This window comes from Pogona vitticeps, chromosome 2 (genome assembly GCF_051106095.1).
Source record: "Pogona vitticeps strain Pit_001003342236 chromosome 2, PviZW2.1, whole genome shotgun sequence".
NCBI classification, from domain to species: domain Eukaryota; kingdom Metazoa; phylum Chordata; class Lepidosauria; order Squamata; family Agamidae; genus Pogona; species Pogona vitticeps.
In genome coordinates, this window is record NC_135784.1 from 6248404 (window position 1) to 6275649 (window position 27246).

The 27246-nt window shown below is 47.4% G+C and overlaps 1 protein-coding gene across 18 annotated transcripts; it reads right to left on the reverse strand.

The window, feature by feature from the left end:
• Positions 1–6702: 6702 nt before the first annotated feature.
• LOC110071444 (uncharacterized) lies at positions 6703–26651 on the reverse strand. 18 transcript variants are annotated; one of them, XM_078386908.1, is made up of 7 exons: positions 26488–26645; positions 25418–25510; positions 24984–25038; positions 22856–22952; positions 18318–18454; positions 17097–17186; positions 6703–10729 (listed from the first exon to the last, which is right to left on the reverse strand). In XM_078386908.1, the coding sequence occupies exon 7, from the start codon at positions 10682–10684 to the stop codon at positions 8048–8050; it is 2637 nt and encodes an 878-aa protein (XP_078243034.1). In that variant the 5' UTR covers positions 10685–10729; positions 17097–17186; positions 18318–18454; positions 22856–22952; positions 24984–25038; positions 25418–25510; positions 26488–26645; the 3' UTR covers positions 6703–8047. The 18 variants fall into 18 exon arrangements, with proteins under 18 accessions (XP_078243034.1, XP_078243046.1, XP_078243045.1 ...); XM_078386920.1 differs by lacking the exon at positions 22856–22952 and having other exon boundaries at positions 6703–10673; positions 17097–17182; positions 26488–26651; XM_078386919.1 differs by lacking the exon at positions 22856–22952 and having other exon boundaries at positions 6703–10673; positions 26488–26651.
• Positions 26652–27246: the final 595 nt, after the last annotated feature.

Here is a 27246-nt window from a genome sequence, read left to right on the forward strand (position 1 = left end):
GGAAGGCCATTGAGGCACTATGTGTTTTGATATGCAAGGGTGTGTTTGTAAAGAAGGCCATTGAGGCACTATGTGTTTTGATATGCAAGGGTGTGTTTGTAAAGTTAGCACCCTGGTGTGATTGTGGCAAGAGTCAGAAGAGATCTAAGTCAGGGTCAGTCTACAGTAAAAGCAGTTTCTAATACAGACCCATTCGGATACAGATACATTCAGATACATAAAGTTACACAAGTATTCATGTGCAAGACGTTACAATAATTAAGTTGTATTGAAACTAAATACAATTGCTGCGTTGTGGAAGAAGCAATGGGAATAAAAGCGGTGCATGGAGTGAGATACAATAATAATAAAATGCTTATTTGTTAACCCCAGAATGGGCAGCCTTCACCCCCCCCCGGACTTCCCTGCTTACAAGCTCGACCTCCAGCCGCCCTCCTTCCGGAGTCGTGAGGGCTGTTCAGGGGGGGATCTCGTCTGTATGTGTTTTTAGGGGGGAATCTGGACCCCAGAAGGCAAAGCCCGGCAGAAGCTCCTGGCAAGCCCCCCCCCTGCTTTGCATCCAGGGGAGAAACCATGGAAATGCATGGAAAGTCAGTGAAAGCAGATCCCTGAATTCGCGTCAAAGATCTCACACAGGGAGGGAACCGTAGAAATGCATGGAATGTGGGAGGAGCTTCAAAGTCATAAGATTTGTTCTCATCTAAACATTCACAGAAGGAGCAGAACACTCCAGGGAATGTGAAACGCATGTCCTCAAGTGCCATGTCTCAGATTCACACACTGGCGAGAAACCATATGAATATTTGGGAAGTGGAAGGTGCTGCTCCCACAGTCCTGGCCTTTACAGGAAAGAACACACCCAAGGGCAGAACTACATCAGCTACGTGGTCCTCTCTCTCCTCTTTCGTAGCTCTAGGTCCCCCCCAGTTGGGCAGAAGGGATGTATGGTCACGTGATCCTGTTGGCACAGCCCCTTCCCCCCCCCAGGATGGGGATCCCGATGGAAGCGCCCCACCTCCCTCCCGGTCCCGATCCGGGAGGGCCCCCCCAAAAAAAGAGCCCCGCTTCTTCTCTCCGAGTCGCTTCTCTCTCCTGGGGCCAAAGGGGAGGAGGAGGAGGAAGGCAGGCGCTGCAGATCCCGGTTCCGGTTCGAAGGGGCGTCCCGTGGATGAGTCCAGGAACAAGGTTGGGGGGGGGCTTGACTCACAATAGCCGAGGAGAAATGAGGTTCCATCAGCTTCTTCCATCATCTGCCTGCACAGCAGGACTCTGCACTTGGCCCCTCATCAATTCTACCTACACTGTTTCGCCTTTACTGCACACATCTCTCTCCCTCCCGCTTTTATTTTGGGTCAATAAATTCTAACTGCATGTCAATATCCAAACCTTGGCCGGCTCTTCCTTCATGGACCTCGTTGGCCCTGCCCAGGCTTGTTTATATAAAATTTCAAATAGTAACAGCTCACAACCCCAGCAGGGGAAGCTGGTGGGAGACAGAGTGATTTTATTTTATTTTTATCAATGAATGCGCTCTGTCCTGTTTGGTTGCTGATTATGCTGATCACACGACCCATTCATGTAGCCCAAGATGCTGCCTTTCTCCTAGCCCCAAAGAAAAATCAGGCTGGCTGTTCCCCCCCCCCCTTATTTATCCTCTTTCTCCTCCTCTGCCAGAATCATGGATTCCCCTCCTCTGACATTTATACTGGCTCCTACACCTTTTTCTCCAGACCTCCTTCCCCTGGTGTATAGGTGGGTAGAAACTACTAGAGTATTTTTTGGAGACAGGTGTTCTCCAGAATGTTCTTCTCTGCATGTATTTCCTGCTTCTCTTGCATGAAGCCATTGGCTCAGGCCAATCTTACATTTCACATGGAGTGGTTTCTGGTCTATGTCTATACGGTATATTCTATCATAAACATTCCTACAGGAGACAGAGAAGAGATGAGAGGTGTGAGCAAAAAGGGAGTGAGAAGAAGAGGGGTGTGCCTGTGTGTGTGTATGTGCTGACTATCCTCCCAGCACAAAATAAAACTAGATGACGCCCTCTCAATCAATTCCTTCTCTTGTACATCAGGGTTGTCAGGTGGAGTTTCAACTACAGTCCATGTTTTGTCTCTTTTTAAAAGCATCTCCATTTTTAAGAACCATGACATGTAGTTCTTACCATTTAACTTTACTAGAGGAAATCCTCCCATTGCTGCTGAGTTAGATAGCAGTTTTGAACATTAAATTCATTTCCTTCTGTCTCTGGCTGGCCTTTTACCCCTCCTGGGCTTGACAGGCAGGAACGCTCACCACCACTGGGCCCCTAAGAGCTCCTGGCACTTCTGGACTCCCTCGGGACCCACAAGTTGCTCGCCAGCGTCACACACGCTTTCTTGTGCAGCAGAAGTATGCCGGATGCAGAACTTGTGTCAAGTATTTGTGGGGTGCGCTGAGCAAAGCAGGGGTACCACCAGCCTCCAAGGTCTTCTCAGAGAAGAAAAATACGAGGCAACAGCTTCTTACTCAAAGCTTATATTACATTATGTACAGTCTTTGTATGAAATACTCCAACTGCATGTCGTCTAGCAATTCTCCAACTCTCCACAATATAGTGGTGCCCCGAATGACAACAATAATCCGTTCTGGGAAAATCACTGTTAAGTAAAATCGTTGTCATGCGAAAAGCCTTTCCCCATTGGAATGCATCGAAACCCGGTTTAATGCATTCCAATGGCGAAATTACCTCGTCATCCAGATCCTCCATAGGGAAGCCATTTTAAGAGCACCCATCAGCTGTAAAAATGGCTGCCCTGTGAAGCATGGGTCCGGAAAACACAGGGCAGCCATTTTAGGAAGCCGACAATCAGCTGGAAAAATGGTCGTCTTGCGAACAAAAGGTTCACAAAGCAAAGACCTAATCGATGTCCAGTGGAATTCCCCCATAGGAATGATTGTTTTGCGAATCGCTATAGCGGTCACAAACAGTCACCGTCCTGCGGATTCGTCGTACAGCGGGGTTGTCGTCTAGCGAGGCACCACTGTACATTTGTATTCCTCTGTACAGTATATAGTACAGGTAAACTATAAGGTAACCTTAAACTCATCCCAGGTGATCTCATATGAATCACCTCAGCCTTCGGCCTCATCAGCAGGATTCAGCTTGATGCCAGAATGTAATTAAGGTTATTGGCTGAAAGAGTAACACTTTCCTACAGGTTATCTACCTGGATATCTTGAGATGGGAGAATTTTGGAACGGAAAGGAAGAGAAGCCCCTGAAGATGGTTTATTCAGTATGAAATCCTTAAACTCTGTTTTTATTCCCCTTTTCATCATGTTCTCCCTTTTACTGCATGCAGATTTTGGGCAGGAAAGCAAATATTCACAGCCACCTGATGCTTCTCACCTCCGGTTTTCACATTGGGGAAGTCCTCCAGCAAACCTCTCATCCTATCATAATCTTTTTCGCTCTCCTTTTCTCCTCTCACTTTCTTATCCTTCCCCTCTCCTGTCACCATGATTCTGAATTACCTCTTCCCTCTCTGATCTTCTCCAACCTCCTCCCAAACTGGTTGGGTCAACTCCTCCCCTTCCCCCCCTTTCGCTACTGCTAGACAAACCTTAATATTTTCTTTTGCCTCTTTCAATTCTCTCTCTCTCCCCTTTCTTCTACATTCTCCCCTTCCATTTGGGTCTCTCTCTCTCTTCTTATCTATTTCATGCCGCGAAGTTATCTTTTGTGAAGGGGATGGCTCGCTCATAATTTTCTCCACCTCTATCTCTCTTTCACATGGACAACTGGATTTCTATGGAGCGAGGAGTTCTTTCAGGGGGGAAAACACTCTTGCTCCCTGAACCTATGGACTGGCCATTGCTGCTGCTCCTGCTTTCCAAAGCATGCTCTCATCGCCCCTCCCTTCGCAAGAGGAGCACCCCGGAGGCACCTTCCTCCTCCTCTTCCTCCCTCGTCCTCCATCCTTTCCCCATCAAGGACCAAAAAGGCCTTGAGCAGAGTCATCTTTCTACCTCAGCAGACTCTCTTGTCCCGTCTCGGTGACTCTCTGGCAGCTCCAGGCACCTGCGGCTGGGTGGAGATGTTTCCTGCTTACACTCTGAAGCCTTATGTTGCCAGAGTTCTTGGGACTGGCTAGCTTCCATGGAGGGAGTCAAGAGAAATTTAGACAGCTACTTGCAGATATCCTTTGATTTTTATCCCTGCATTGAGTAGGGGGTTGGACTTGATGAGTGGCAAAGGGATCTCCCAGCTGCTGTTCCACAGAGCCTTGAAGGAAACACATGGGTCCCCTCAGGGTGGGGGGCAAAGTGAAACTTCCTTCCCCCCACAAGCCATTCAAAAATTCATCTGTAGACTTCCACACTCTTATCTCTGTGCAGTGTCACGACTGACTATGAGATAAGGGAACACATCCCAACAACCGTTGGCATCAGCTGGGGTAGACCCATGGAAAGATCCCAAGCCATTTCCCTGTTTAACAGATCACCCACCTCTGAGATTTCATTGGATCATTGCCAGTTGTCGTCCACCTGTCAATGAAGCCTTTCCCACAACTCATGGAGGTTTACAGCTTTCCTTTTGGTGCCCCCTTGTTTTCAAAGCAAGCGCTTTATAAATACCTTATGTGGGAGAGCGTTGAGCCGAGAATGTAGAGGAACTGGTCTGACTTCATTTTGGAGCTGCTTCATCCTTCCCAAAGCTTGGAGATGGAACGAAAGATGGACAGGCAGCCCTCACCAGCTTTTGGGAAGAGAAGTGCGGATTCGTCATTTAGCAGGATCATCGTCTAGCGAGGTACCACTGTATAGCAGAAATGGATTAGCAACCTCTAACATATTGATGGAAATAGTAAAAAAACATATAAAACTGGGAATCGAGGCTTCATGCTTTGATTTCTGAGCCATGTTGTTATCTGCTTTAACTAACGGGTAATTCTGTCACTTACTTGGTGAAATTTTATCCATGTAAGGAACGTGGTGGTGCTGTGAGTTAAACTGCTGAAGCCTCTATGCTGCAAAGTCAGAAGATCAGCTGTTGTAATATCGAATCCATGCGACGGAGTGAGCCACCGCCTCTTGTCCCAGCTCCCGCCAAACTAGCGGTTCAAAAGCATGCAAAAAGCAAAAATGCGAGTAGATAAATAGGTACCACCTTGGTGGGAAGGTAAATGGCATTCCATGTCTAGTTACGCTGGCCACGTGACCATGGAGGATTGTCTGTGGACAAATGCTAGCTCTATGGTTTGGAAACGGAAACTACCTAGTGTCGGACACGACTGGACAAATTGTCAAGAGGAACCTTTACCTTTTTATCCATGGAAGGAAACATGGAGTTTGCCCGTCGTTGGGATCTTCTCCAATCTTACTCCCTTGGTAGGCGTGTGATACGGAGGGAATTCCCCATGTCCCTGAGGTCTTCAACATTTCATATGTGCTCCGCTGTCACTCAAACCCTTTCCTCACACCACAGACTTATAAAATTACTCCTGTGTGGGTTTTTGATGTATCCTTACGTTTTTGCTCAGACTGAAGCTATTCCCACATTCTTTGTATTTCAAAGGTTTCCCCTTTGTATGAGATCTTGGATGAATAGAATGATGACTGCTTTTATAAAAGATCCTCCTACATTCTGTGTATTTCTATGGCCTCTCCCCTGTATGACGTCTTTGATATCTACAGGTACTACAGAACTTCATTAGGATACCTGACTCCACAGGAATCCTACAGAAATTTGCAGACCTCCCAAATTTGCAAGGAGATTCTACAATTCATCCATGCTGATACGACTGCAGAAAAACAGTGATTCTCAAAATGAGAATCTGCGGTGGTTTGGTATTCTCAGACAGCTGGAGATGTGCGGTTTCTCCTGTGGGTTCCAATAAACACAACTGACCCACTGGGATGATGCTAAAAGCCCTCTCTGAGGGGAGGGGCTGTTCTATTTCTCCCTTCCTCTCTTTAGCTAGCTTGCCTCTTTCCTCCCTGATCTTTCTCCTCCACTATCTCTTCCCAATAGGAGGGATTCTCCAGTCTTACCTCTCTCTGACTCCTTTCTGCCACTCATGAGGTTTCATCAAGCTCTCCTACTGTTTGGTCCAGGGTTTCTCCATTAATATCCACTCCCAGCCTTGTGGTAATATCCTCTCCTTCTTTTGCCCTTCTACCTCTCCACCTTCCACTGTCTCCCTTCTGGATTGTTCCCCAAGATATAGTACTCTTCCCTCCTCCTGTCTTATTCCTTCCTTTTTCTCCTGCATCTCTGCTGCTCCTAAGGTTCCTTTACGCAGTGGATCCTTCCTTTCTTCTGAAGGACCTTCTGCTTCCCTCTCTGGAACTTCCACCTGAGACACGCCAGGCTCTTTATTTCCAGACTCTCCCATCCCTACATTGGTCCCAACCTTTCATTCTTCACCCGGAACTATTTCTACCCTCCTAGTTTTCTCTGTGACCCTTCTCAGCTCTCTATCTTCCCGTTCTCCCCATCGAGTTGTCACTTCTCTGATGGGTCATATGTTCTGACTCTGGGGCTCCATTGGGTTTTTCCCTCCTCTTCTTGGGAAAGGATGTCACTCCAGTCAGGATGGGTTCAGCCTGACTTTCTCCCTCACATAGACTACCAGTGACAAGGTGTTTGAAGCTCATCTGGGTACCTCATAAGAAGTCTTTTCGTTGTTGCAATGATTTCAGGCAATTCCAAAACTTGTTAATTCTGCACAAGTTCATTTATTTACATCATTTCTAGATTTCATACTTACAGGCGTGAGGAAAAAACTGTTGGTACAGATCTTCAAATCCAAACGTCATACAGTTATGCAAAAACTGCAGGCCTACTCAACATCAGTTCCATCGTCTGTTGTACTTCATGAAACCAAACATCTATGTTTCTCCGTTCCTTTCTAAGAACAGTTTGTGGGAGAGTTCTCCAAATATTTATATCCCTTTGTTCTGCATCAGTCAACAAAATCATATCTTCCCAAGGCTTGTGTTTCCCAGGCTCTCAGAAGCTCAGATGTTAAGGATCAAAGGAATTGGTCACCTCCAACCCACTGCGCTCCAGGGACCAAAGTGACCACACCTTAAATAAACAAAATTTTGACTCATTCTAACAATTCCTGACTATACGCTCAGTACAATAGCATAGAAACGCCTAATTCTTCATAATACAGAATATATATTCATTGGTACCCACTTAAAACTCAATTACTATTACAGTGGTGCCTCGCTTAACGGGTGCTCCGTTTAGCGGCAAAACCGCATTGCGACAAACTTTTTGCGATCTCAAAAGCGATCACTTTGCGATGTTCCCCATGGGGGAAGTTCGCTTTGCGATGATCGGTTTCCTTCTTCGGGCACTGATCATCGCAAAGCGATGATTTTTTAACAGCTGATTGACGGTTTCAAAATGGCCACCAGGTAAACAAAATGGTCGCCCGCTATTTTCTGGGATGCATTCCTTGCTTAAGAGGCACCAGAAATGGCCGCGCTATGGAGGATCTTCGCTGAACGATGAGTTTCAAGCCCATAGAAACACATTAATCGCATTTGAATGCGTTTCTATGGGCTTTTTTATTTCGCACTGTGACGTTTTCGTTCTGTAGCGATTTTTTTGGAACAAATTAATGTCGCAATGCAAGGCACCACTGTATTTATGAGGGTAAAGCCTTCTAAAACAAATGACAGCTTTTTTCTCTTCACTACTTGCTTTTCTTTCATCAGTCAGCCTTACAACATCCATCTTTTTATTTTTTACACTGATTATGTAAAAGCTTTCATTGTAAAATATATGATTCCCATTTTTTAACACAAGCTTTTACGGTTATTTTGTGATATTTCCCTTTTAACTAATGATAGAAGTAAAACACATGACAAGTGGCACTTCAAAATTCACTGCATTTTTTCTCTTTTCTCTCCGTTTTGCATTACGTCAGCATTAGGTTGCTTAGTCTTTCCAGTGGAAACCAGCACAAAACTGAATGAACTCCTCATGCCCTGCTAACTCATCAGGAGCTCTGAATAAAACTCTTTCCACATTCCACACATTTCTATTATTTCTCCCCAGTGTGAATCCTTTGATGTAACCTAAGGACAACACTGTGACCAAAGCTTTTTCCACATTCTATGCATTTATAAGGTGTGTCCCCAGTGTGAGTTCTTTCATGTTTCGTAAGGTCACCACTGTGACTAAAGCTCTTTCCACATTCCATGCATTTGTACGGTTTCTCCCCAGTGTGAGTTCTTTCATGTGACCTAAGGTTACAGCTCTGACTAAAACTCTTTCCACATTCCATGCATTTATAAGGCTTTTCCCCAGTGTGACTTCTTTCATGTCTCCTAAGGACACCACTCTGACTAAAGCTCTTTCCACATTCCATGCATTTGTACGGTTTCTCCCCAGTGTGAACCCTTTGATGTGAACTCAGTTCATCTGTCCGACTGAAGCTCTTTCCACATTTTATGCATTTATAAGGCTTCTCCCCAGTGTGAGTTCTTTCATGTTTCCTAAGGACAACATTCTGACTAAAGCTCTTTCCACATTCCATGCATTTGTACGGTTTCTCCCCAGTGTGAGTTCTTTCATGTGACCTAAGGTTACTGCTCTCACTAAAATTCTTTCCACATTCCATGCATTTATATGGTTTCTCCCCTGTGTGAATTCTTTGATGTGAACTAAAGTGACTGCTTTGACTGAAGCTCTTTCCACATTCCATGCATTTATATGGTTTCTCCCCAGTGTGCATCCTTTGATGTAACCTAAGGACACTACTGTCACTAAAGCTTTTTCCACATTCTATGCATTTATAAGGTGTGTCCCCAGTGTGACTTCTTTCATGTTTCCTAAGGACACCACTCTGACTAAAGCTCTTTCCACATTCCATGCATTTGTACGGTTTCTCCCCAGTGTGAACCCTTTGATGTGAACTCAGTTCATCTGTCCGACTGAAGCTCTTTCCACATTTTATGCATTTATAAGGCTTCTCCCCAGTGTGAGTTCTTTCATGTTTCCTAAGGACAACATTCTGACTAAAGCTCTTTCCACATTCCATGCATTTGTAAGGTTTCTCCCCAGTGTGAGTTCTTTCATGTGATCTAAGGTTACTGCTCTCACTAAAATTCTTTCCACATTCCATGCATTTATATGGTTTCTCCCCTGTGTGAATTCTTTGATGTGAGCTAAAGTGACTGCTTTGACTGAAGCTCTTTCCACATTCTATGCATTTATAAGGCTTCTCCCCAGTATGAGTCCTTTCATGGTTCCTAAGGTAACCACTCTTACTAAAGCTCTTTCCACATTCCATGCATTTATAAGGCTTCTCCCCAGTGTGAGTCCTTTCATGTTTCCTAAGGACAACACTCTGACTAAAGCTCTTTCCACATTCCATGCATTTGTATGGTTTCTCCCCAGTGTGAATCCTTTGATGTAACCTAAGGACACCACTGTGATGAAAGATTTTTCCACATTCTATGCATTTATAAGGTGTGTCCCCAGTGTGAGTTCTTTCATGTTTCGTAAGGTCACCACTGTGACTAAAGCTCTTTCCACATTCCATGCATTTGTACGGTTTCTCCCCAGTGTGAGTTCTTTCATGTGACCTAAGGTTACTGCTCTGACTAAAACTCTTTCCACATTCCATGCATTTATAAGGCTTTTCCCCAGTGTGAGTTCTTTCATGTTTCCTAAGGACACCACTCTGACTAAAGCTCTTTCCACATTCCATGCATTTGTACGGTTTCTCCCCAGTGTGAGTTCTTTCATGTTTCCTAAGGACAACATTCTGACTAAAGCTCTTTCCACATTCCATGCATTTGTACGGTTTCTCCCCAGTGTGAGTTCTTTCATGTGACCTAAGGTTACTGCTTTCACTAAAATTCTTTCCACATTCCATGCATTTATATGGTTTCTCCCCTGTGTGAATTCTTTGATGTGAACTAAAGTGACTGCTTTGACTGAAGCTCTTTCCACATTCCATGCATTTATATGGTTTTTCCCCAGTGTGCACCCTTTGATGTAACCTAAGGACACTACTGTCACTAAAGCTTTTTCCACATTCTATGCATTTATAAGGCTTCTCCCCAGTGTGAGTCCTTTCATGTTTCCTAAGGACAACACTCTGACTGAAGCTCTTTCCACATTCCATGCATTTGTATGGTTTCTCCCCAGTGTGAATCCTTTGATGTAACCTAAGGACACCACTCTGACTAAAACTCTTTCCACATTCCATGCAATTGTACGGTTTCTCCCCAGTGTGAGTTCTTTCATGTGACCTAAGGATACTGCTTTGACTAAAACTCTTTCCACATTTCATGCATTTATATGGTTTCTCCCCTGTGTGAATTCTTTGATGTGAATTAAAGTGACTGCTGTGACTGAAGCTTTTTCCACATTCTATGCATTTATAAGGCTTCTCCCCAGTGTGAGTTCTTTTGTATATATGCAGGTTTTTGTTCTGACTGAAGCTCATTCCACATTCCCTACTTGGATACACTTTCTCCCCAGCATATGTTGTTTGGTGTATACTGAGGTGACATGCATTTACGTGGTTTCTCCCCTGCATCAGTTCTTTTATGTCAAATCCATGCCTGTCCACTCCGATTTTCAATTCCCTCCTTTCTTGCTTGGTTATTAGTTCTTGTCCAGGTTGCTCCAGATGTTGCTGAGCAATTTTTCTTTTTCTGTTCATCATTTGGTAGGTTAGGGAAAAAAACAGAGAAACAACCACTTCCAAAATCTGCAGGAAAAAGAATGATGTATTCAGGCTTCCCCTGACTCACAGAGGAGGAAGGAAAGATAGCCAAAAAGGTGAGGGAAGAGAATCGGGGGGGGAGGATGAGGCCAGACCGTAGGTTGTTCTTTTGGGCTTGAAGTTGGAAGGGCTCTTCACTGAGGGACCTTTTGGAGGGAGGAGTAATGAAAGGAGGATCATTTCCACCCCCAAATAAATACATCAAATTCAAAGTATATTCAAAGTAACTTTTTTTCCCTTCTCAAATTCTCCCCAATGACTGGACTTACATTTCCAGAAAATTAGAAAGGAATTTCTCAAAGTTGATTAAAGAGGAAACAAATATTTGAATTAAAGGATTGTTTAGCAGAAATGAATAACAAGGTGGGAAAGGACAGTATTAGAAAGGAAGATGAAAAGTGGATGAATGGACTCGAGAACGGGTAAAGATCAGTGAGTGGTCAATGCAGGGAACTGACAAAGTCTGCAGAGATTATTATTCAGAGGGAGAAGAGAAAGGACAGGTCCTAGAAATGGATGGAATGTAGAGTTTATAAAATGCTGTTACGGGTAGAGAACCATCAGGAATTTCTGAAAACAGGATAGGAAGCAGAGAGGGTCAGTGTAGGAATTAGGACTGGGAGCTGGTCGTGTCGCTGCTGTCTGTGGCTGAGGAGGATGAGAGAAGGGGTGTTTCGTGACTGGAGCTGGGTTGGTCCTGCGGGATGAGGCAGTGGATCGGAGCTGGCGCCAGAGCTCATATCGCGGGACTCATATGAGGCTGCCTGCAGAGCTCACAAGGACAGCGTGCTGGGGACCAAAAGCTGGGTGCCTCTGTTGGGAGTTTCTGCAAGTCCTCAGCGGGTCCTGCCTGGAGGTGAATGGGGGCTCAATGGGGATAGGAAGCAGAGATGGTCAGGGAAATAGGTGCTGAAGCAATGGCATCTTAGAACTGCAGAGCTAGAAGGAAAGTGAACTCCTAACCTCTGTATCCACAGTTAGATACCTAAACCAATGTGTATGGAAAGAGGGGAGGGAAGAATATTAATAATTATAAATGCTGCATATTCCATTAGTATCTCGGTTTACAAAAATCAATGTTTCCTCTAGGACAGAATCCTGAAACCCTGGTCCGTAGTCCGGTGCCAGTCCGTGGCCTAAGCCGGACCAGGCATGCGCTCCCCCACGCCTTTCCACATGCACACAAGTGTATGTGCCCTGCACTGGCCGAACAGCCCTCCTTGAATAATGAATTAAATCAGATACACATTATTCTACTAGAGCCACAGATGTCACCAGGAGATCTTCTCCGGAGTTCTGGAAACAGTCAGCAGGGACTCAAATAGGAAGGAGAAGTAGAGGTGGCAGAAAACTATTGTGGGGGAACGCTTCGTCCCAACGTTGCTAAGCTGTTGGCTGATTCTTCAGTGCAGAGAACGCTCTCCTGGTTGACGTCATAGCTGCTTCTGAGAGGAGGAGCTACTACCCATTCTTCCTCTTCCTCATAGTGATAGAGAGCTAACTTCAAACCCTTTCTTTGGGCCAATCCTAATGTGAACTTGTAAGCTTAATAAAAGAGAGTCCTCCTGGGGGCTTTGCCCCAGAGAATCTGTATGCAGAGTTGGATCCAGAGGTGTGTGAGGAGGACTCTGTTGGCAGACATCCTTGTGTGTGTGGCTGACTTCTGTAACTTCTCTCTAAGACTATTTGCTATCCTAATTATCTGGTGATCACCAAGCCTACCAACTTTCTCATTTCATGACCCTACATATTGGCACCCAAACAAGGACCTTGGAAGCTATTAATCAAAGGCACGAAAGACTGGCTCCCAAGGAAAAAGGGCTTGAGGAACAGTTTTTTTCTGTCTAAACAAGAACATAGAGAACGCCTTTTCCCCCTCCTTATCTCCATCACAAGAAAAATACAAACAGGAGTTAATTCATGTCCTGCAAAGGGAAAAACATTTTACTGCTAGATCTGAAACATCATTGGAAAATTCTGCCCAAGATCGGCACAAATATCTCTCCCTAAAAACTCAATTAAGGAATTGTGTAAAAGAAAAAAGACAAAAAAATTATTTTGGAGCAATGGAACAAGCTCCAACAGGCAGTGAACCAGAAAAACAATACACTATTTTGGGCCATTGAGGCCAGCTCTTCCAGGCTGGAAGTAAAAGACCCTGCCATAATATCTCCACAAAGATGGGTCGAATATTTTTCAGACCTTCTTTTTGACAAAGATAGTGCTGTTAGACCATCTACACTCTTTGCTCTCTCTGATCTTCCTGTTTGGCCACCAGTAACCATAGAAGCCTTCCATGGATTGTTGCCTTGTCATGGAGAAGGGGCTTTAGTAATTCAGAGAAGCTATGGGCTATGCCATGCAGGGACACCCAAGACGGACAGGTCATAGTGGAGAGTTCTGACTAAATGTGATCCACCTCGAGCAGGAACTGGTAAGCCATTCCAGTATCTCCGCCAAGAAAACCCCATGAACAGAAACAAAACGCTAAAAAATATGATGCTGGAAGATGAGCCCCTCAGGTGGGAAGGCGTCCAATATGCTATTGAGGAAGAGCGGAGGACAAAGGCAAGTAGCTTCAGAGCTAATGAAGTGGTTGGGCCAAAGCCGAAAGGATGTTCAGCTGTGGACGCGCCTGGAAGTGAAAGGAAAGTCCGATGCTGCAAAGAAAAATACTGCAAAGGAACCTGGAATGTAAGATCTATGAACCTTGGTAAGCTGGATGTGGTCAAAATGACAAGAATAAACATTTTAGCGAACTAAAATGGACGGGAATGGGAGAATTCAATTCAGATGATTACCATATCTCATAGTCAACAAAAGAGTGGGAAAAGCTGTACCAGGAAACCATCTCAAAAATGATAGAATGATTTCAATACAAATCCAAGGCAGACCTTTCAACATCACAGTCATCCAAGTTTATGCACCAACCACCACTGCTGAAAAGGCTAAAATTGACCAATTCTGTGAAGACGTACAACACCTTCGTGGCACAGAGGTTAAACCGCTGTACTGCAGCTAAAACTGTGCTCACGACCTGGGGTTCAAATCCCAGGTGGCCGGCTCAAGGTTGACTCAGCCTTCTATCCTTCCGAGGTCGATAAAATGAGTACCCAGCTCGCTAGGGGGGGGGGGCAATGTGTAGCCTGCATAATTAAATTGTAAACCACCCAGAGAGTGGTTGAAGCGCTATGGGGCGGTATATAAGCAGCACGCTTTGCTTCTAGAACTGACACCAAAGTAAGATCTTTTGTCATTATAGGGGACTGGAATGCTAACGTAAGGAGTCAAGAGAGAAAAGGAACAACAGGTAAGTTTGGCCTTGCAGTTCAAAATGAAGCAAGGCAAAGTCTAATTGAGTTTTGTCATGGGAACAAGCTGGTCATCACGAACACTCTTTTCCAACAACACAAGAGGCGACTCTACACATGGACATCACCAGATAGGCAATACCGAAATCAGATTATACTCTATGCAGCTGAAGATGGAGAAGCTCTATACAGTCAGCAAAAACAAGACCTGGAGCTGATTGTGGCTCTAATCATCAGCTGCTTATAGCAAAATTCAAGCTTAAACTGAAGAACGTAGGAAAAACCACTGGACTAGTCAGGTATACTCTAAACCAGGGGTCAGGGAACTTTTTTACCTTTTACATCCCAAAAATTTATTTAGAAGTGTCAAACGTGCCTAGCAAGATGCATTAAATGTTTGCTAGTTCACAGAGGATTTAATAATCATCAGTGGCTGCCCGAGTGGTGCTAGCGATGTTATGCTTGCTAGGGACAGCCAAGGCAGAGTTGGGGGGGGCTTTTCCTATCACTTTAATCATTCTGTGTGTGGTGTGCAAAAAAGAACAAACCAGGCTAAATGTCATGTCACCTACCCTAGTGCCACAGCCCAACATCAAGATCAGCTCGCTTTTTTTAAATCATCATCAATGGAAAACTCAGCAGTGGCCAGAGGACTGGAAAAGATCAGTCTACATCCCAATCCCAAAGAAGGGCAGTGCCAAAGAATGCTCCAACTATACAATTGCACTCATTTCACATGCTATGAAGGTTATGCTCAAAATCCTACGAGGTAGGCTTCAGCAGTTAAGTGGACCGAGAACACCCAGAAGTAAAAGCTGGATTTCGAAGGGGCAGAGGAACTAGAGACCAAATTGCTAACATGCGCTGGATTATGGAGAAAGTCAGTTCCAGAAAAACATCTACTTCTCCTTCATTGACTATGCAAAAGCCTTTGACTGTGTCAACCACAGCAAACTATGGCAAGTCCTTAAAGAAATGGGAGTGCCTGACCACCTTATTTATCTCCTGAGAAACCTATACGTGGGACAGGAAGCAACAGTTAGAACTGGATACGGAAACACTGATTGGTTCAAAATTGGGAAAGGAGTACAACAAGGCTTTATATTGTCCCCCTGCTTATTTAACTTATATGTAGAATACATCGTGCGAAAGGCCGGACTGGAGGAATCCCAAGCCGGAATTAAGATCGCCGGAAGAAATATCAACAATCCCAGATATGACAGAAAGTGAGAAGGAATTAAGAAACCTTGTAATGGGGGGGGGGCAGAAGATGAGATGGTTGGACAGTGTCATTGAAGCGACCAACATGAATTTGGCCCAGCTCCAGGAGGCCGTGGAAGACAGGAGGGCCTGGCGTGCTCTGGCCTGTGGGGTCATGAAGAGTCGGACACGACTAAAAGACTAAACAACAACAACATAGAAATAATAATAGAAATAAATAAGAGTCTGGGGTCTAGGCAAAGAGAGGAGAGGGAGATGGAAAGAGAGGCAGGACTTCCTCTGATCAGTTTAGGCGCACCTCAGATTGCCCAGACCAAGAGGGAAACAAGGGTCGGGAGTAGGGTATAAAGATCATCCTGCCTGGATCATCCTGCCTCGTGGCGCAGTGGTTAAACCACTGTACTGCAGCTAAAACTGTGCTCACGACCTGGGGTTCAAATCCTAGGTAGCCGGCTCAAGGTTGACTCAGCCTTCTATCCTTCCGAGGTTGGTAAAATGAGTACCCAGCTCACTGGGGGGGGGGGGACAATGCGTAGCCTGCATAATTAAATTGCAAACCGCCCAGAGAGTGCTTGAAGCAGTATGGGGCGGTATATAAGCTGCACACTTTTTTTTTTGCTTTGCTTTGCTTTGCTTTGGATTGATGGGGTGCCTACCCAGTTCGGACACCCGCTTTTGCAAAATGGGTTTTGAATAAATGAGAGCTGCTTGTATTCGTGGTTGTCTGGTTCCTGCATTTAAGTAACAAGGGTGTGAGCATTTCTCACAATTGGGGGCTCATCCGGGATCCTAGTCTCCTGCCGTGTTCCGCTGCTGAGAAAACAGGGAGACGCATCCCATCGATTTCAACAGCCTACTGTCCCCTGGAGGGGACCTCGGCTGCGCAGGCGAGATAAACCGAGATGTCCGACACCCCGGTGAAGGAGACCGGGAGAATTTGATGGGCACAAATATAACAACCAGGCCACTCCGTGCTCGGACCAAGGTAAGAAGAGGGGACTGTTAAGCATTGCCTTGGTGGTTGGGATTGGGACCGAGGGACACGAGTGCGTGAAACACAAAGTCTTGGACCCAAAGGGAGTGTGGAGTCTTGATCCGTGGTTCCGTCGTCTCCGCGAGGAGGGTCCAGCCAGGAAAGAGGGGAAATGGGACAAAGGGAAAACGTTGCCACCCCCACATGGGATGTGAAGGGGAGAGAAAAGGAAGGAGACTAGAAATAAGAAGGACCAGGAGCAGAGAGTGAGAGAGTGAGTGAGTGAGAGAGAGAGAAGTGGAGGCCAGAACGGCAGAGGTGAAGAGAGTAAGTGATTGCTAGAAGGGTGGGAAGGTTTCTGGATGGAGAAAGCATGGATTCGTATCTGGGAGAGGATGATGATACCAAGAGAAGAGGCAGGAAGGGAAAGGAACCATCACTCAGCCAGGAAACCTTTCTACTGGGGTAAATGGGAGAGAAGAGGATAGGTCCGAAAGAGAAGGGAAGAGGGGAAGCAAACAAGAAAGGAAAAAAGAGCGAAGGTAGAACGGAAGAACCTTCCCCCACGCGGGTTGTGTGGAAATGTCTTCCCAGAGGAGGTGATGGGAGGGGGAGAGCGGTGGACGGAGGAGACGCTGCCCCTCTTGCATCGGATGCCAAGGAAACCATACCCTCAAACACCATCACTCTGCACATGTTCAAAGAAGACGTGTGGTGTCACGGATGGAGTACCGGACTGGAAACCAGGAGACATGGATCCAAATCCCTGCCGGGCCAGGGAAACGGAGACGAGAGAGAGGGGGGGGGGGGCAAGGCTAGGTAAGCCACCCCTTGAAATCTCACTGACCTTGCAAACGTTGGGAGGGATGCGGGATTTGGGTTCTTTCTTCTGGGTCCCAAAAACAGCAGAGAGAAATCACCTCCGTCTCACCCCTTCCTAGGAGAAAAGGAAAACATCAGCCTGGAGGCTTTACGGATAAAGCAAATCAAAAACATTTCCTTCTGGGATGTGCCTTCCTCATGTTTCTATTGAATGGGGCTACATCCCCCATCTCTCTCCAGACGAAAAGAAAAGCAGGCAGGCAGGCGTAACTTCCCTCTGACACATGCAATGAAAGTAGCAGAATACAAGAGGGTAGGTCTCTCACTGTCGATTTAAAATATTTTTATCTTGCCTTTCTCATGAAAAAAAGATGCAAGATCGCTAACGTGCCTCAGAAAAAGGCAACATTTAAAAGTGAAAAACAGCAAGACTACAAATCTTAAAATGAATCAACCCGAAGCTGCAGTAAGGATGGTAAACGAAATCAACATCGAGAAAACACCAGAGCCCCGTGCGATGCAGTGGACCAGACCCTCTGTTGTCATGGGGCCATCTGTAATTCGAAGGGTGGTTCTTATTATTTGGGAATTGTTTGTACGTGCTATATCTAGACTTTGGCCTCTGTGTGTTGCCTATTGTTCAGGGAAGGCTAAACCAAGAGGAGCAGATTTAGATTCAGCATCATTTCTATTGTCAGAATTTTAAAAGGGGAGGGGAGGAGTGATATCTGAATATAGCAGAAATTTTTATTTAAGGTCTAGGCAGTAGAAAAGTTTATTCTACAGATTATGTTCTTAGACACATTCCTATTCTTTTGGTATTTGCCTTAAAAGGGAGCATCTGTCTTAAGTCAAAAGTTCCCCACTATTTATTTAAAATATTTTTACCCCGCCTTTCTCCTTAAAAAGGGAGCATCATTGAAAGGCAAAATTCATGTGAAAAACAGCAAGACTGTTAAAGACCTGAAAATGAATTAAACCAAAGCTACACTAAGGATGGTAAACAAAATCAAGCTCTAATAAAACACCAAAACCCCGTGCGACGGAGCGGATCGAGGGTTGGACCGGACCCTCTGTTCTCACGGGACCCTTTGTTATTTTCGGTCCCTTCGAGGATCCCAACGCGGGGGGGTGTCTCCAAGGGGGCTCCTCGGCCTCCGTGCCCCCTCCGTGGGCCAAGGGCCCTGTGTGTCTTGGGGTCGCCCACCCAGGGTGAGCCGAGTTCAGGTCTCAGGACTTTTCTCACCTGCTGTCTTCCAACTCCCAACCTCGCTTAGGCTTCGCTTTTCCCTTGGAGCTCACTGCCAACTTCACAGGGCCTTGGAGGGGCGACTACCGAGGGTGGGTGGGTGGGTGTGTGGGTCTTGGTGTCGGCAGCCCGTGCTGGAAAGCAAAGCGTTTTGTGATTCCCTTGGTCTGGAACAGACCCTTCAGAGCCATTCACTCTACAAAAGACCCGCCGGGAGAGGGAACACCGGCAGATCCAGAGGGGCTGAGTCGCCTTTGAATATCCGGCTCTTCTCTCCTCCTGCCCTCCCTGTGGAAGGACCGGAGCCTCTTCCGCCCTCTTTCCAAAGCCCCTTCTTTCCTCCACCCTACGGAGGGCTGCGAAGGGGAGGCAGGAGGGCGAATCCCTAGGAGGAGGAAGGAGGATCCAGGGGGCAGGTCTTTTGCACAGCCAATGGCCCTGAATGGCGCCTTCAGGACCGAAAGACCAGACCCGTTTTGGCCCTGGGGGAAGAAGGACGTCCAGTGGGAGACCCGTTCCTGGGCAGAAATCGATCTCCCTTTCAGTCTCTGCCAGGAAAGCAGAGGAAAGATCCCATGGAGGAAAGTCCACCCCCATCTGTCTCCCCGGCTTCTCTCCTGCCTGCCTTTCGGAAAAAGACGGTCTGTGTCCACACAAGCAACACAACAAGGAAGCCGCTCCTGACCTTGATCCTCAGCTCAGGATCTGGTCTTGAGAAGGATCGGTTTAGCTGTCCTTTCTGCCAGATCATCCAGAAACACACACACACACACACATCTTCCTTGCCCCCCAAGCAATTGGGGGGGGGACGAGGACTCTTTCCCGGGAGGGGGGATCTCCACCCTATCTGAATATTCCCACCCCCGCAAAGGAGGTGAGCTTGCAAGGGAGGGGTGGAAAGAAGGCGGAAAGCCCTTCCCTTGCAAGCCGGAGACTGCCGTGTAAACCGAGAAACCGGTTTCCAATCCGGATTGCCCGGAGGAGATCCCCCTCCCCTCCCCTCCCCTCTCCTTGGGGAGTCCCTTATTTGGCTCCCCCCCCCCGTCTCCCCAAGGAGGTGCAGCCGGAGGGAAGCAAGCGGGGATACTCACGAGAGGAGTCCTCCTTCTTTGGGAACCGTGTCCGCCTGAGACCATAGAGGTGACGGGGGAGGGAAAGAGGGGCCAGGAGGAGAGAGATTCCCCTCTTCCGGTTCCTGCTTGGAAAGCACCGCTGGGGAGGGACCGAGAGAAAGAGGGGGAGGGAGAAGGAGGCAAAGAAAGACCGGGGAGGCCTGCGAGGGGGGAAGGGCAGGACCCCCCCTCTCAGAAACGGAGCAAACCAGAGGCTGCCTCTGCCGGGGGGGGGGGGGGGCTGGGAAGGATCCAGAGTTCCAAGTTCGACAACAAGGGGGCGCAAGGGGGGGTTGTTCGGGTAGGAGGCGGGATCACGTGACCCTCCCTCGCTTGTACGCCCGACTTGGAGGAGAAAAGAGGGGAGGGAACCTAGAGCTACGAATGGGGAAGACAGATGCGCCACTGCTCGGAGATCCTTCTAGAGAGTCAATCTCTCCCCCTGACAGGAATATCAGGAGGGGGGTGAAGGGGGCTGTCCTCTTCCTTATACCCCCCCAAAAACAATCCCCCCTTTCTTTTCTGCAGTTTCCTCCCCTCCCTTCCGCCCTTCCAACCCCTTTGGGTTGGAAGGGGGGAAACCTAGAGCTACGAAAAAAGAGGAGAGAAGGAGCGCCTCCCCCTTTTTTCCGCCTTTCTCCAAACCGGAAACGGTGGGAGGCCCCGTCCGTCTCCTCCCGTCTCTATGGTCTCATGAGGGAGGTGAAGGCGCATGCCGAAAGGGTCTCCTCGGGAGGTTCCCCGGCCTCGGGAGGTGCAAGGATGTATGTATGTATGTATGTATGTATGTATGTATGTATGTATGTATGTATGTATGTATGTATATATGTGTATGTATGTACATATATGTGTATGTATGTATATGTATATGTATATGTGTATGTATGTATATATATGTGTGTGTGTGTGTGTGTGTGTGTATGTGTATATGTATATATATATGTGTGTATATGTGTGTGTGTGTGTGTGTGTGTGTGTGTGTATGTATATATGTATATGTATGTATATATGTATATACAGTGGTGCCTCGCATAGCGAACGCTTCGCTATGTGATGAAACCGCATAACGAAGGGTCCCAGGCCATCGCTGGAGCGTTCACTCAGCGATGGCCCCTATGGGCTTTTTTCGCTATGCGATGATCGCGCGGATGCGATCAAAGCATAGCGAACAGCTGATCGGCGGTTCCAAAATGGCCGCTGCTAAAACAAAATGGCGACCGCTGTTTTGCCTCGCTAACGAGGCATCCAAAATGGCCACCGCAATGGAGGAAACTCGCACAACGGTGAGTTTTAAGTCCATAGGAACGTATTAAATCAGTTTTAATACGTTCCTGTGGCCTTTTTTGTTTCACTTAGCAATGGATTCGCTGAGCAAGGGTTAATCTGGAACGAATTAACCTCGCTAAGCGAGGCACCACTGTATATATATGTATGTATGTATGTATGTATATATGTATATATATGTATATATATATATACACACACACGCACACACACACACACACTAAAGACCACTTGGGGGTCTTCAAACACGTGGGGGATGAGAGGAGAAGGAAGGAAATCCTCAAAGCTAGAAAGATCTGAAGAAGGAAGGTGTGTGTGTGGAGGTCAGCTGGGAGGGAGGGGGCAGGTCACAGATCCCCCCCCCTACACGCACACACAAACACAAACACACACACACAGAGAAAGAGTCCTTTTCGGATGGTTGAGGAGGGTATTCCTTATGTGGCACTTCTAGAGAGGATCCAGGAGGAGGGCAAAAAAAATATTGATTTTTATCGCTTCCTACCGGAGCAGCCTCTGAAGCAACACCAGGAAAACCTAAAGGGAGCTTCTCCTCCCTAAATTCTCCTCAAGAGGCAGAACAACAAAATGCCCCTTAAACTGCAATGGGATGCCATGAATCGAATCGTTTTTTGTTTTTTTTTTAAATTCAAGGAATCGGTCTCTGGGAGTGTGGACCCGCTGCCTCTTCTGTCCAGGCCTGCAGAGGGGAGAATATTTTCGACCCTTTTTCTCATGGTTTCCCCTTTCAGCTGCTGGTGTTTTCTTTCAGGAGCTGACTTTGTAATTCCTCAGGAGAAAACGGGATCTTCTGCATCCAGGCCAGAGAGCTCTGCCCACGGGTGTCTTCCTTGAGATATCTGAGGGTTTTTTGCCTCCTGGGTATAAATGTGCGGGGGAAAAAAGTGGGTCCCTTACAGATAGTTGGGGGTCTGTACACCTCCCCTTGATGACCTTCCTGTAGGATTCCTCAATATATTTAGAGTACCAAGCAGGGCCCAGATGTATGGACTTCAGCCTCCGTCTCCCTGCTGGGTTTTATATTTCAAATATTTTGGAGTGCTCCAACCCTGGAGGCTTTCAAGAAAAACTTAGCTCCTCACCTGGCAGATCTGCTTAGACCATATTCCTGCCTTGAGCACGGGGTTGGGCTTGATGGCCTTGTGGGCCCCTTCCAACCTCACTTTTCCATTATTTTATGGTTCTATTTGTGTTTGGCCCCTGGGCAGCATTCCTAAATGGGCCCCCTGCTAGTTGAAAGGTGAGGGGCTGGAAGGTGTGAAATATATATGCCTTTGACTTAATACAAAGGTTAAGAGAGAATTAATATAGGAAATTACTTTTAGAATAAGATTTTCTACTTCAAGACCAGGAATGAAACTTCTTTTGGCCATATCCAGGTATCACTCTTTTCTTTTTAAATTCTGACAATTGAAACACTGCTGAATTTAAAATCTGCTCCTCTTTGCATAGCCATTCCTGGGCTTGGAGATGAACGAAAAGCAACACACAAAGGCCAAAGTCTAGATAGAACACATACAAACAAAGCCCAAATAATAAGAACCACAATTCCAATTACAACATATCGTAGGGTGGAGAACTCCAGCATCCATGAAGTTATCCAAGACCAATCCCATGAACCTGAATTCAACTCTTTTATCCCTATCCTCACAATTCCTGCCAGTCAACTCTGCTAACACATCATAATCCCATACTGGTCTGGGTTTTCCTCTGAGGAGACCTCCCCCCCCGAACTTTCTCCTGAATCCTGGAGTCCTCGGGGGCTGTGGAGAAAAGAAAAGGAAGGAGAGAAGGGAAACTGGCTCTCCCCCCTCCTCCCTCTCCCCCCCACACAAGGGGTTCCCCCAAAGTCCAGATCACCCCTTCTGCAAAAGTGGTAAAAGGGGTTTTAAGGCTGCAACACCCTGGGTGGGAAGCTGGGGGAGGTCTTTGCAGGAGGAAGAGGAGGCAGAGAAAGGTTTGGGGGCAGAGAGAGATGGGGCGGAGGGGGGCCAGAAAGGGGGCTCGGCATAGAAAGTGGGGGGTGAAGTTGGAGACTCCAGCCTGGGAGGGAGGAGAGAGGAAACATCGGGGTGGGGGGAGGATATGGAAGGGCTTGGCTGGAAGGGAAGGTCTTACGTTGGCCACGGAGGCTGATCTCTCCAAGTAGATGATGATGATGATGATGATGATGATGATGATGATGATGATGATGATGAAGACCAGGAGGGAGAATCTGGCAGGATTTGGATAAATAACATTTTAATTTTAATTTTATATATATACTGCTGCCCCTCTGCCTAGAGGCCGCTCTGGCAGTCTTACGGGATGTGGGGGACAGGAGAAGGAAGGAAATCTTCAAAGCCAGAATGATCTGACGATGGAGACTCTCCCTGTGAATTTGACACTAAAATTTTAAAACACTGCTCTACGAATTAGGTGTGGGTTGTTTTTTTTGGGGGGGGGTATACCTGAATTATCCAACTCACACCTACCTTTTGGGGGGAAAAACCCAAGTCCTTGTGTGCCTTTCTTTTCTTGTGCCTTTCCTTTCTTATGATTATTTGATGGAGCTGGTGATGGTATTAAATAAATAACCTTAGAACAAATAGTTTGAAAGGCATCCAGAACGTTGTTAATGTTTGCCCAAGGGGAGAATATCTGACTTTCTAGCATATGAGCTTCTTCTGAAGTCTACAATAAGTTGTGTGGTGCCCAAGCCTCCCTCAGCAGCGCCTAGCACTCGGTCAGAGAGCTCCATGGACTGCTTTGTTTTCATTTAGTCACATCCGACTCTTCGTGACCCTATGGACCAGAGCACGCCAGGCCCTCCTGTCTTCCACTGCCTCCCCCTAGTTTGGTCAAATTCATGTTGGTCGCTTCGATGACACTGTCCATCCACCTCGTCCTCTGTCGTCCCCTTCTCCTCTTGCCCAAAGAATCGGACATGACTAAATGATTAAACAACAACAATTTGACATGGATCTGAGGCATTTAACAACATCAGTGATAGAGTGGAGGGTTGGCTGAACAAGTTACTTTGTATCTGGCCACCGGCAAAAAGAAGGGACAGGCTTCAGACAGCTGACCCACGTCCTTCTAGATGTACTAACTATTCAGCCAGCACAGTACCTTCCCCTGCCCGTTACCACTTGGATGTTATTCATTCCCTACACTAAGTGACAGGACCACAGTCTCAGATGACAGATGTGGACGTGCCTGGAAGCAAAAGTAAAGTCCAATGCTGCAAAGAAAAATACTGCGTAGGAACTTGGAATGTAAGATCTATGAACCTTGGGAAGTTGGAGGTGGTCAAACAAGAGATGGCAAGAATAAACATTGACATCCTGGGCGTCAGTGAACTAAAATGGACAGGAATGGGCGAAGTCAATTCAGACAATTATTATATCTACTATTGCGGGCAAGAATCCCGTAGAAGGAACGGAGTAGCCCTCATAGTCAACAAAAGAGTGGGAAAAGCTGTACTGACATACAATCTCAAAAATGAAAAAAATGATTTCAATACAAATCCAAGGCAGACCTTTCAACATCACAGTAATCCAAGTTTATGCACCAACCACCATTGCTGAGGAGGCTGAAATTGACCAATTCTATGGAGACCTACAACACCTTCCAGAACAGACACCAAAGAAAGATGTTCTTCTAATCATAGGGGACTGGAATGTTAAAGTTGGGAGCCAAGAGATAAAAGGAACAACAGGGAAATTTGACCTTGGAGTTCAAAACAAAGCAGGGCAAAGGCTAATAGAGTTTTGTCAAGAGAACAAGCTTGTCATCACAAACACCCTTTTCCAACAGATGGACATCACCAGGTGGGCATCACCAGGTGGGCAATACCAAAATCAGATGAAGAGAGTAAGGTATTCCTAGATGGGTGGGAAGGTTTTTGGATGGAGAACCCATGAATTCCTATCTGGGAGAGGTTGATGATACCGAGAGAAGAGGCAGAAAGGGGAAGGAACCCTCGCTCAGCCAGCAAAGGAGGATGGAGCCGAAAGATAAGGGAAGAGTGGACACAAATAGAAAGAGGAGAAAAGAGAGAATGTGAAACGGAAGAACCTTCCCCCACGTGGGGGTGTGGAATCACCTTCCCAGAGGAGACGACAGGAGGGGGAGAGTCCGGTGTCAGCCTCAAAGGAAGCCTCACAGAAAGAGGATTACAGTAGTCTATTCTTGAGACTGTCTGTGCATGGACCCATCTGGAGAGTGACATTGAAGGAGAAGGTGGGAACAAAAATGACCTTACCTGTTATTCCATTGTCATAAGAGTCCAAAGCACAAAATCCCCCAGCCTGGCTTGTCTGTTAAGGGGAAACAAGAAGGGAGGCTTGAAGGGGAAACCCACACACACATACACCTACCCCATATCTGGATGATGGAGGTTTGCCTCTTATCAAGAGGACCTGCCCTTGGTAAGTATGGGGTTGGGGTGAGCAGGATTGAGATTTTTTAAAAAATAAAAACCTAAATACAATGCAAAAAAACCCTCCAAAACTATACCTTCAAACACCACCACTCTGCACAGTTCAGAGAGGCAGTGTGGTGTAGTGAATGGAGGACCAGACTGGGAACCAGAAGACCTGGATTCAAATCCCTGCCGGGCCAGGGAAACTGAGAGGAGAGAGAGAGTGGAAAGGGGGGGGGAAGGCTACTTCAGCCACCTCTTGAAATCTCACTGACCTGGGAAATGATGTTTGGAGGGATCTGGGATTTGGTTCTTCCTTTTTGGTCCCAAAATAAAGCAAAGAGACATCAACTCAGTCTCGCCGCTTCCTAGGAGGAAAGAAAAACAGAAAAGATCAGCCAGGAGGCTTTTATGCATAAAGCAAAATTAAAAAAAAAAATCTTTCCTTGCGGGAGGTGCCTTCCTCGTGCTCCTATCGAATGGGGCCCCCTCCCCTCTTTCTCACCTGGATGGAGGGTCAAGAGATGAGGAGGCGGAAGGAGAAGTTCCGGTGTGTGGGGGGGGACTCCCTTCCCTTCCCTCCCAACCGAGAGCCCCTGAGAAGAGGAGGGGGGAGGGAGGAGAGAGAATATTCCTGAGAATATTTTTTTAAACGCGTTCCAGGAACTTCCCTCCCTTGCAGAGGCTTCAGCAGCCGCCTTGGCTGCCAGATGGGGCAGCATAGAAATGAAATATCATCATCCTCATCCCTCCCTCCCAGCTGACCCCATATCTTCTCCTACCTCCAAGCCCCATTTCTCTGTGCCCCCACCTCAGTCCTCCCACCCCATTCATCCCCCACCCCTTTGCAGCCCTCCTCCCCCCCACACACAAAAAGGCCCCCACTTCCCACTTGGGGCTTTCCAGGAAATTCCCCCCCCCAGCTTTCCAACAAAAGGGGTTTCCTGGCTGGGGGGCGAGGGTCCCGCTCAGACCTCGACTGGAGAAGGTCTTTTTTGGGGGGGAGGAGGGAGAGTAGAGCCTGAGGGGACTCCGCGAGAGACACGAACACGCACAAGCCCCCCCCCCCGGGGGGGAATGTCCCTCGGCCCCGCCCTGACTCCCCGCCTCCCTTTCCACAGAGAGACACAAACACACAAACAATACCCCCCCCCCCGCCGGAGATTTCTTCCCCTCCCCCCCCCAGGAGGGGAAGAGGAACGGAAAAGGGCCCCTCCTGGGACCCCCCTCCCCGAGTGGGGGGGAAGGGAGCGAGTGGGAACCTCTTTCCAGGGCCTCCCCCACTCCCACTCCCCACTGCTCTCTCTCCCCCCTCCCTCTCCTCCCCCCCCCAAATCGCCCCCACCTCCTCCGGGATCCTCAGGGGGGAAAGAGGCGGGAAGAAAAAGCGAGAGAGGGGGAAAAAGAGGGGAGGGAGGGGGCACGGCCTCCACTTCCGGTTCTGGGGGGGACGCAGCGCCGGAAGCATCCCCCTCCTCCCACTCCTCTTCCACTTTCCTAGCTCTACGTTCTCTCCCCTTCCCTCCCCAGGATGGAGACTAAAAGTTAACGGATTCTATGCCCCGTCCCCGCCCCTCCCCCTCCTCTTCTTAGCGGCAATTGCTTGGGAGGGAAGGGAGGGGGGGAGAACGTAGAGCTACGAAAGTGTGAGAGGAGCGGGAGGAGGAGGAGGAGGAAGGGCTGATTCCGGCGCTGCGTCCCCCCCCGCCGGAACAGGAAGTGGAGGACGTGCCCCTCCCTGCCCTTTTCCTCTCTCTCGCCCCGCACCCCCCACCCGACCTCTTTCCCGCCTGAGGATCCGAATGGAGGTGGGGGGATTTGGGGGCCTTTATTCTTTCTCCCCACCCCCTCAGCTTTCTTCTCCACTCTCTTGCTTCTGCCTCTCCCCAATAAGAGGGTCGAGGAGGGATCCCTGTCCTCTGCCTATAATCAGCCTCTTGTTAGGGATCCTTAATCTCTCCCAATTCCACATCCAGGGGTCTTGCATCCATGGGAGACAATAGACTCTCCTTTCTCCTTACTTCCCCCTATCCCTGCCTCTGTCTCCTCCCCCCGTTTTTCTCCCTTTCTGACAGGTCTTCCTTTATTTCCATTCCCCTCAGCT